The sequence below is a fragment of the Perissodus microlepis genome, chromosome 19 (genome assembly GCF_051167445.1).
Source record: "Perissodus microlepis isolate ML-2025 ecotype Zambia chromosome 19, ASM5116744v1, whole genome shotgun sequence".
NCBI lineage: Eukaryota > Metazoa > Chordata > Actinopteri > Cichliformes > Cichlidae > Perissodus > Perissodus microlepis.
The window spans coordinates 19603405-19614001 of NC_140479.1; the positions used below are offsets into that span (position 1 = coordinate 19603405).

Here is a 10597-nt window from a genome sequence, read left to right on the forward strand (position 1 = left end):
CCTGCTTTCAGCCTGGTACAGAACACCACATTGGTCTTTATCACTAATTTCCCTGTTCATGGCGGGAGTACAGGGAGTACATTTAGTTGAACTTCTATTTTAAGTTGTATTAAGGCTCAAAATATAAGCGGATGCTGTGTCATCCTGTGATTGGTTTTTATTAGAGGGCACACTCTGAGGAGTCTCCTGCTTGTTTTGTTTTATAACCTTTTTTTTCCCAGACATATTTAAATTCCATTTAATATCACATTGAATTATTGATGCATCTTGATAACCAGACTAGTTAAATATTGCTATCCATATCTGATCAAAAATCAGTCAAATCAGTCTGTAGACGCCTACGTTATCCATGATGCAACTCAACGCCTTGCAGCTTGGTCAGACATGTAAGGCTAATTTGACCATAAGCCTGTGGCTTGTGGTTATGGGGCAAGCATGGGAATTTTTTTTGTCCTGCAACAGCAAAATGCCCCCAAAAAAATACAGTTCTTGAAAACCTAAAGTTGTGGAAAAAAAATAAGTATTCAAGATTGAGATTCAGTTTGGGGGATGTTATTAGTTTTACAAATAATTGAAGTTATTTCATTACAGATTACAAGGTAAACTGTATTTTAGAATCCACTAATAAATAAAGGTTATAATAATTCAATACCTAACACCTTAATTATTGTAGCAGAACAAAATTATGGAAAAGTTACAAATCAGTTTTGAACAACTTGTCGTTATAGTTATAAAATTTCACTGTGAAATAGATTAAATCCATCACTGTCTGCATTTTAAAACATACCACATATTTGGCTACAACAAAATGAACGTATCTTATTAAATGAATTAATTTAAAAGTAGAACGAAAACACATACAGTTTACTAAGTGTATCATCACAGGGCCAGCTCCTGTGATGTACCAGTGGATAAAGTTTGGAATGTAAATTCAGACCGATCGGCACAAAAATGGTTACACAGCACCAGTTATATTTGCTGATTGCATGGATTGAACGGTGTATGTTAATTAAAGGTCAATATTTTAATTTAAACACAGAAAAACAAAACACCTCTGGCTCACTTCTGGCCAAATGCAAAGGTTGATTCATTCTGTCGTTGCAGTTTGCTTACAAACTTTGTAAAGTGACAGACCCACGCGGCCAGCTTTACTAAAAGCTGGCAGCTTCACTTTCTGGCCCAAGGGTTTCTGAATCATTTATTGTGGGGGTAACATCTTTCTCTGTGTTGACAAGTGACTACATGTTTATCCCTAAACTGTATATAATGAATTGTCGAAAGTCACGCATTATTTATGAGGCTGTACCGAGTGGAATGGTGATTTATTGTGTGTGTGCACTTGTTCAGCCACTGACTTCACCCTGAAGCCCTCTGACTGCCCAGACACCGAGTTCCCAGTCCGGATAGCCGACAGCGACAGGGGCTGCCTGTGGTACAAGAAAGATAACAAATTCAAAATCCCAAGAGGTAGATTGTGTGTTAGTGTGTGTGTACTTGTACTGTGTGCATCAATTAGCATGCAAGATGTTACTTTAAAGGTATTTAATGTCATTAGAGAATGGTTGACACCTGCTTGCTCTCTCTTCTTCTTTAGCCTACGTCAGATTCCACTTAATCTCTCCAGTAATCCAGCAATCCGCTAAGAAGTGAGTTTAAGCTCAGATAAGAGTTTGTGAAAATAAGTGTTTGTTTTTTTGCTATGACCTTTGTTAATGTCTGCTTTTTAATCTTCTCTCTCTCTCTCCCACTGCCTCCACTTATGTCTTTTTGTCACTTTTACCCTCCCTCCCCCACGTTTCTCCTTCCTCTGTCCTTCCACCTTCTTTTTCTATTTTGCCTGTTTTTTTTTCTCTCTATCCTCCATCTCATCCTTCTTACCTCCTTCTGTACTATTCCCTGCCCTCTCTCTATTTCACTTTTCTCTTATTCTCTTTATTTGTCGCCTTCCTCTTGTGCTCCAGTGTGGTCTTGTTTGACCTTCTGGTAAACATTCTGGGCCACAACCTGGCAGAGCCAGCCTATGAGGCTGAAGTGGCCCAGTTGGAGTATAAACTGGTTGCTGGTGAGCACGGACTGGTCATCAAAGTTAAAGGATTTAACCACAAGCTTCCTGTGAGTAAGCATACATACACACATAGATAAACAGTTTGGATAGTGGCATGTTGTATTTTAGGTCTGTACACCACCACAGGGGATTTTAAATCAAACATTCAATATACAGCTTTAATTCAAGGGGCTTTACAAAAATTTTGCTTAACTGTTTAGGAATTATATCAATTTTTATACATAGTCAACATTTTTAAAGGCTCAAAATTATTGGACAAACCGATATCATTTTAAATTCATGCTTGGATAAAAATCCTTTGCAGTCAGTGAGTGCCTGAAATCTACTTGAGATGGTCTGCCAGGCTTTTACTGTACCCGCCTTTAGTTGGGACTCTCTGCCTTCTGTTTCGTCTTCAGTAACTGAAAACCATGCTGTGTTGGGTTGAGATCAGGTGACTTACTTGGCCATTGAAGTATATGCCATTTCTTTGTCTTGAGAATCTCTTGGGTTGCTTTTGCAGTATGCTTTGGATCATTTTCCCATTTTAACTGTGAAACAGTATCCAATCACTTTTGAAGCTGTTGGCTAAATGTGAGCAGAGAGCATAGCCCTGTACACTTCAGTATCCTCCCTGCTACTTCTATCAGCAGTCACATCATCACTAAACACTACTGACCCAGTTTTACTGGCAGCCATACACGCCAAAACATTGCCTCCACCATGTTTGACAGATAGCGTTGTATGCTTCAGATTATGAGCAGTTCCTTTCATTCTCCATACTTTTGGCTCGCCACCATTCTGGTACAAGTCAAACTTGGTTTTATATGTCCAAGGAATTTGACCTATTTTCTGGAAAAGTCGAATCTGGCTTTCCGGTTCTTGTGTCTTTGTCACCTTGTCATTAACCCGCTATAATCACATTCACAAAGGTGTTTGTTGATTGTAGATTTTGTCAATGACATGTCTACGTCCTTGTGACTGTGAAAAGGTTTTTCTCAAACAAGGACTGACTTATTCGATGTAGTTGTTCCTGTGGTCTCATCAGTGCATTCCTTTTAAAGAATGTACCAGAGTGTTGATTTGGAAGCTCTGATAGGTTTATTGCAGTTTTTCAGTGTAATGATGGACTCCTTCACTTGAATCATCTCTTTGGAGCTCATGTTGACGATTCCAGAGAAAAGACACCAAATGCAAGTCCAACAATTGGAATAAGCTTCAGCTTTTGATCTGCTTTGTTATAATTGTTATTTTATAATTGTTATAAAATAAGAGGAAATGGGCCTCAGCTGGCCATAAAAATGTCTGTCTGTAACACGTTTATTTTAAAATCCACTGTATTGGTGTTTAAAGGCTAAATTGATTTTAATCTCCCAACAGTTACAAACACAAGTGTACGTGTAATTGTTTTGCATACATTAAACCACACACTGAATAATAAAGAATCTTATGTAATGTATGTGTGACTTGTTGACCATATTTTACTCTGTAGTTGCTGTTTCACCTGATCATTGACCGCCTGGCAGATTTCTCGGCCTCCCCTGACGTCTTCAGCATGTTCGCAGAGCAGCTGAAAAAAACCTACTTCAACATCCTCATTAAACCTGAGAAACTCAGCAAGTACGTTGCTTCCCCATTGCTATGCGAGATTATCGAGTGTATGTTGCCTTCTAGTGGTGAAATGTGTGACAGCCCTAAATAGAAGAGCCTCCGGTCGTCACCGTCCTCTTTTATCTTCTCGCTCTCATCCTTTTTTTCTCCTCCAGGGACGTGCGCTTGTTAATCTTGGAGCACTCTCGCTGGTCCATGGTGGACAAATATCAGGCTCTAACAGCTGGTTTGACCACTGAAGAGCTGACGGAGTTCAGCCGGAGCTTCAGAGCTGAGCTCTTTGCAGAGGGACTGGTGCAAGGGAACTTTAGCAGTGCAGTGAGTGGACAGCAGACAGCACACAGACAAGCATACTGATTGACAATAATATTAGCTGATTAGAGTGAATCAGTCAACGTTCACGTCTACTCTTGCCTCAGTTGCTACTGGGTGTACTTGACATTGCCCTCGTGCTTGGCTGATTGCCTCTCCTCACTCTCTTTCTCTCTTATCTCTCACTATTCATTACTCTATTGTATTTCCTCCACAGGAGTCTGTGCAGTTTCTGCAATATGTCACAGAGTAAGTCAGTTATTACACTGAATGCACTCCCTAATGAGAACACCAATACTATACAATCAAATAGATTTGTTTGCTATAATACGCCGTGATTCACATCAGCTTCAGTTGTTTAGTCCATGATTCGCCTTTCGCCTTTGCTTTTTTTCCCCTCTCTCCTCTTTACCTTCTCACTTATTTTACTCCCTTCTCTCCTCGTGTCTTGCCTGGCAGTAAGTTGCAGTTCTCCAAGCTGACAGCGGAGGTACCGGTGATGTTCAGAGTGGTCGAGCTTCCACAGAAGCACCACATCTGTAAGGTCAAATCACTGAATAAAGGAGACGCTAACTCGGAAGTCACTGTTTACTACCAGGTATTCACACACAATGTACATGCACGTCTACAGGTCATCAAGTCGTTTTATCTCTGAAGGTTCATTTTTTTATGCACACAAATTCATTCCCATTTTCTTTCTGTTTGCGTTTTATTCAGTCTGGCCCCAAGGCTTTAAGGGAGCACACGCTGATGGAGCTGTTGGTGGTGAGCATTACAATATGTTGCTTTTCTGTTTCCACACACTCCCTCTTTGATGCCGTCATCCCTCCATTGTTGACTGAGTTGTTTTGGGGGGGTTTCAGATGCACATGGAGGAACCCTGCTTTGATTTCCTCAGGACCAAAGAGACTCTGGGGTGAGTTTCTGCTGCGTTCGATAATATTTTTCTGTTCATTTAAAACCAAATTACTGAAACTAAGCGAAACAGTGAGTTTTTCCATTCAAATTAGCATTACACGCTAATATTTTTCTAAAACTAGAAAGCTGCAGTTAATTTGATTTATTTGCATTTGTCCTAAATGTGCTCCATATGGAAATACACAACTTTTCAAAGTAACTTTCTTAATATATCCAGTTCTCTTCCTCTTTTTTTTTTTTTCCTTTTTACATTTTTTCTGCCATTTTGAGGTTATTGAAGTTATTTTATGTGAAAATCAAAGGTATGCAGAGAAACTAACCTTCTGTTTCCACCTACACGTCTCTGTCTGTATTGTATTTCATTACTTTGCCTTCTAGAAGGAACAAGTCTGTGCCGACCTTGTTAAGAGACTGTCGGATTTCTGTTTGGTGTGTCTGAAATGTGGGAGCTAGTAATATTTAAACCTTTGCCAAGCTGCTCTATTTCTACTGGGACAAATGCTTTTCACATTGAAATTCAATTTTCATACTTGCCAGACTGGTTTTATTACAGGGTGCAAATCAGATGTAATGCAGTTTTTCATCAGCTTATTTCACCCGTATTTTCTCTAATCCTAAAGCATTCTTTTTGTCTCCGTCTGCAGATACCATGTCTACCCCACCTGCAGAAACACCTCAGGCGTTCTAGGTTTCTCTGTCACAGTGGAGACACAGGCCACGAAGTTCAAGTGAGTCTGCAACACACAATGGAAACCTTTAATTTGCCCAAAGCAAGATACGATTTATCTTAACACCTTTCCCAAAACCAAGGTAAATCTATCTTGCTGTTCATCCAAACCCAAGCTGCAATTTATCCATGTGGCCATGGAAAGTGAAGCAAGTGGAAGTAATAAATGACTAAAGGAATCCAATGCTTTCTATACCCTACAATATATCTCTTACCTCTCAGCACCGAGCTGGTGGAGTTAAAGATTGAAGAGTTCTTGACTTCATTCGGAGAGAAGCTCAATGCACTGACTGAGGAGGCCTTTAATACTCAGGTCTGCGTAAATGTGTTTTGTTTTTTCTTATTGTATTCATGAGTTTCCCATTCTTATTGAAAAAGTTACAGAAAATGCTGCCTATCCAGAAATGTTCTAAATGTCAAAAGTTGTATCTCATTCCATTTCTGAGTCATGTAAAACCCGGCTGAATGCCTAAATGTGAAGCTGCACTGTGGAAGAAGTGACTAGAAAGCCTGTGTGCTCGTGTTTTCTGCAGGTGACTGCTTTAGTGAAGCTCAAAGAGTGCGAGGACACACATCTTGGTGAGGAGGTGGACAGGAACTGGGCAGAGGTGGTTACGCAGCAGTATGTGTTCGATAGGCTCAATAGAGAGGTGAGGACAACACAATGTTTAAAATAACGGCTCTGATGTTGTTTAAGACGTGCTCGTGCTGCTAAAGTAGTTCTGAGCCGTGACCTTGATGACCGTGGGACAAATCCTTTGGTTTTGAGGGTTGTGGGTTAGTGCCTTTTTGTTCTGGTGCATTACAGGGTTGTTCAGTGTTATTTACATCCACATAAACACCAGGACTGTTACACTGCAAAACATTGTTAATATAATATAACAGAATGACCAATGCTATTCACTTGCTCTATGAATGTATTGCTGCTGAATGGGAGTATATTCTCACATAATTGCAGTCGCCTTATTCTTAACAGTTTGCCCCAACTTTGTCATCTATACTCCACTATGGGCAATTGTATAGTCCTACCACGGGTCCTCCAATTTAGTGGAAGTCTGGACTTTGTTTGGGACATTGCAACAGCGCATTCTTTTCTTTTTCAGCCATTCTGTTGAAGATTTGCTGCTGTTCTTGGGATCATTGTCCTGTGGCGTGAGCCCAGCTTTTGCTGTTAGCTGACAGATGGGCTCACGTTCGACTGTAGAATATTTTGGTATGCAGTGGAGTTCATGGTTGACTCATTGCGGTTCTGTGGCTGCAAAACAATCCCAAATCATCACCCCACCACCACCGTACTTGACAGTTGCTGCGAAGTGTTTGTGCTGATGTGCTGTTTGGTTTTCACCGAGTGTGGTGCTGTGGATTATGACCAGATATCTCCACTTGGGCCGTGTCTGGACATTGTTCCAGAAGTTTTGTGGTTTGTTAAGATACCGTTTTGCAAAGCTAAGGCTTGCAGCCATGTTTTTTTTATTATTATTATTATTATTATATACAGAAAAGGCTTTCTCCTGGCAATCCTTCTAAACAAGCCACACCTTTTCAGTCATTTTTAAATGGGACAGTCATACGTGTTAACATTTAATATTATAGCTGAGGCCAGTAGAGTCTGAGATGTAGCTCTTGGGGTTTTTTGCTGCTTTTTGTTTTCTCTGAGCATTGTGCGATCCACTCTGGGGAAGATTGGCAGCTGTCTTGAGTCCACTGAATAATCTTTCTCACTGTAGAATTAATGGACTGCAAATTGTTTAGAAGTTGTTTCCCTAACATCATTGTCAATGTCTTCTTTCTTGGCACTCTGTTGCACACACCTGAATGCACCAGACCTACAACCTGCCAAAACTTCTGCTTTTATAGAGGTGGTCACTCTTTCTGATGATCAGTTTTATCAAGTGCATTTTATCAACAGCACCTGGCTGCTACTTACACTCTTAGTTCCTCTGGAAGCATTAAGGATATTTTTAGTTTTTAACACGCTGATTTTACATTTGGGCTTTTTTTGGTTTTGATAAGTAAATGACATGGTGCAATATTTGGGGTTTTTTTCTATCCCAGGTTATTTGAATCCAATTTTAAGATCTGCTAAGGACCATCTTTAATTATGGCCTCATACATAAAACCTTAAGTATAAATAGAGGGTGCGCTTCCTTTCTATGATGGCTATATATGTCTATATGTATATATTCTCAGCTCTCTACAAAATATGAACATAGTTAATGCAAAGTATACAGCAAGCAAGAGAGAAATAACAAGTATTAATGAGAATGTTCACATGACTTGCATTTTCAAGTTCAGTAGCTGAAGTTTGTGTTTTTAGGTCCTCAGATAGACGTTGCCAAAGGAACAGATCACAGAAAAACTTATTACAGAACCTGTTTTATTTGTGCTCTATGAAAGCACAACACTATCTCAAAACTAATTGACCCACTGGGGACGGATGAACTGGCTGTTTGGTATTGTCAACATTGTTACCTCTCTAATTGATAGGAAAAAAATGTGGTTTATCCTTTTAAAACATGCTTGATTCTGACACTGAGAATTAAGCTGTTACATTTCCAGTGAATGGTTCTGTCTTACCATTGGTCTGTGCCACTGTGTGTTCAGATCGAGGCTCTGAAACAGATGACGAGAGATGAACTCGTCTCTTGGTTCAAAGAACATCGTGGACAGAGCAGCAGGAAGCTCAGTGTGCATGTAAGCAATGCCTTTGTGTTTATGTTGCACAGTTCTTTACTTTTCTTTGTATTTTGGACATGATATACTTTATATCTGTACTAATTTCGTCTCTGTGTCCTTAAGGTGGTGGGATTTGGTGCTGAAGAGAATGATGAGGAGGGCAGTGGTGAAAAGCAGGAAGAAAAAGGCAAAGATGAGGATTTAAGGAGCTCAGCCTACGGTGAAGTGTCTAAGCTTAGTTTCCTTCCCACCTCTCCCAAAGTGGAAGGTGCCATAGCCATCATGGACATTCCTGCTTTCACTGAAGGCCTGCCCCTCTTTCCCTACCACAAGATACTTAAATAAACTTGTGCTCAGACTGTGAGACAGACTTACTCAGCCACATTCAGGGACTCTGCCTCATTAGAGATGCAGGCACTTAATATGAGGTGAAGGAAGGTTGAAGCAGCTTTGGCTCCTTTCTGGACCTGGATTTCGACTCTGGAGCCCAGCTGTAGGTTTTCCCCACGCTCTGCGCATAAGCAAAAAGACTGAGAGTGATGATAGAGTTTTCTTTTAGCTAACTGATAGTCTGTTCTGCTTTCTCACATTCAATTATTTTATATCCTCAGCAGCTGCAAGAAACTGAAATTCTTTGAATCAGATTCTCATTTATTTGGTTCTCCGAGCTGTTGTGCTGCTACAGAAGTTAAAATCTGTATTTTCCGCTGTCTGCGTCGCAGTCCAGACTGAGTATAATTCAATTTAAAAACACAAATCGACTGTGAAAACAGCAGAAATGCTTTGAACTCCATGCGTGTGAATTTGTGTGCTGGATTTCAGGCTCTGGTGTGTGCTGCGGTTATTGGGTGACCTGGATCGTGCTGTGCTGTGAAACTGCAAAGAAATAAATCATCATCAGTCGATGTTGAGTGAATGAATGAAGCCGTTTAAGCCGTCTTCACAGCAAAAATACACTGAAACTTCAAATCATTGTGACTCTTATGTGACTCATGTTAAATTTGAAAGGAGTTTTGATGTTCTGGGTGCAGTTTTCTTGGCATGCAGTCACATTAAATAACACAGATGGCGCAGAGAGACGAGTAGTTGCTAGAATCAACTGCGTCACACACTGAGGTTATTTTAAAGTCAGAAATGTTTGCATGCCGGTGACTCAACGTGATGTCATTTCTACAACTTTAAATTATGTGAAAATTATACATTACTCACAGACTCTCTGCCCGAACCCTGAAGAAGAGGCTGCCGCAGGTGATTTTGTCTTGGTCTTGTGCTTGGAGATACTTTGCATTATTGAATGTAATTTAAAAAAAAAAAAAAATTAAGCCCAGCTCAGTAGAGCATGTTAACAGAATTGACTAATATGCCTCATACTGTAGAAAAGCCTTCACCTGCTCTTCTTCAGGCTATGCAGAGGCAAATCCACAGCTCTTGATGGTACTTCTCTGTGTTCATAATTGCATACATTTTGACAAAATCCCCAACACTACTGGCTGAAATATAGCCCCAAACACTGTTGTACCTCTCCCCTGACCTCCTCCTGTATTGACAATAAACCTCAAATTTGGATTAGTCGTTCTAGAAGACCTGTTGACCTTTTTCATACCTCAGCCTTTTCTCTGAATTTCCCCTTGTAAAGATTTTCTTCTTGGCAGCCACACTTCCACTGAGACCATTTCTGATGAGTCTTTAGTGAACAGTAGATGCATCAACTTAAAGGATCAGGATGCATCTCTCGGGTCCTGTTTCAGGTCTTTGCTGGATTTCTTAAGGATATGACTTTTAGATACTGTTCCTTTGCTCCACTTCTGTCCTCTACTTGTCCAATTTCCTAAGAATTTTTAAGAACACACTGCACTGCTGAGATATGCCAAGTTCACCTTGCTGGTGCAAAAATACTCTTTTATTCCTGTCAAACTATGTTATCTTTGGCATTTTTCATAAAGTTAGATTAAAAAAGCTAATTATGAAATAACTGATGTGTTTTTACAAGAGGTTGCTAGTAAAGTGCTTAAAGATATAGTTTAAAACTAGTTCTGTGCTAAGTTGTCTGTTATGTGTCGTCACGACACTGCTTCATCCATGAGTTAGGTGCCGTTATAAGTTTGATTGATTCGTAGGGCAAACAAAAGAAAAAGTTTTTATTTTAAAAATGATGGAAGTACAGTCCCGATCAAAAGTTTAAGACCACTTGAAAAATGGCAAAAAAATTAATTTTGCATGGTTGGATCTTAACAAGGTTCCAAGTAGAGCTTCAACGTGCAACAAGAAGAAATGGCAGTGCGACAAAACATTATTTTGAGCATGCAATT

The 10597-nt window shown here is 39.9% G+C and overlaps 1 protein-coding gene across 3 annotated transcripts in view; it reads left to right on the forward strand.

Moving 5' to 3' along the window:
• The window catches only part of LOC146365880 (nardilysin-like), a 34368-nt gene extending 24514 nt beyond the window's left edge, over positions 1 to 9854 (forward strand). For all 3 annotated transcript variants that reach the window (XM_084914473.1, XM_084914472.1, XM_084914471.1), the window contains exons 19-32: positions 1348 to 1467; positions 1595 to 1646; positions 1962 to 2112; positions 3537 to 3664; positions 3811 to 3973; positions 4185 to 4216; positions 4427 to 4565; positions 4685 to 4732; positions 4831 to 4883; positions 5530 to 5613; positions 5835 to 5925; positions 6146 to 6262; positions 8217 to 8306; positions 8412 to 9854. In XM_084914473.1, the coding sequence (XP_084770599.1) occupies positions 1348 to 1467; positions 1595 to 1646; positions 1962 to 2112; positions 3537 to 3664; positions 3811 to 3973; positions 4185 to 4216; positions 4427 to 4565; positions 4685 to 4732; positions 4831 to 4883; positions 5530 to 5613; positions 5835 to 5925; positions 6146 to 6262; positions 8217 to 8306; positions 8412 to 8633 (1490 nt within the window). In that variant the 3' untranslated portion in view covers positions 8634 to 9854. The remainder of the gene's footprint in view (positions 1 to 1347; positions 1468 to 1594; positions 1647 to 1961; positions 2113 to 3536; positions 3665 to 3810; positions 3974 to 4184; positions 4217 to 4426; positions 4566 to 4684; positions 4733 to 4830; positions 4884 to 5529; positions 5614 to 5834; positions 5926 to 6145; positions 6263 to 8216; positions 8307 to 8411) is intronic.
• Positions 9855 to 10597: the final 743 nt, after the last annotated feature.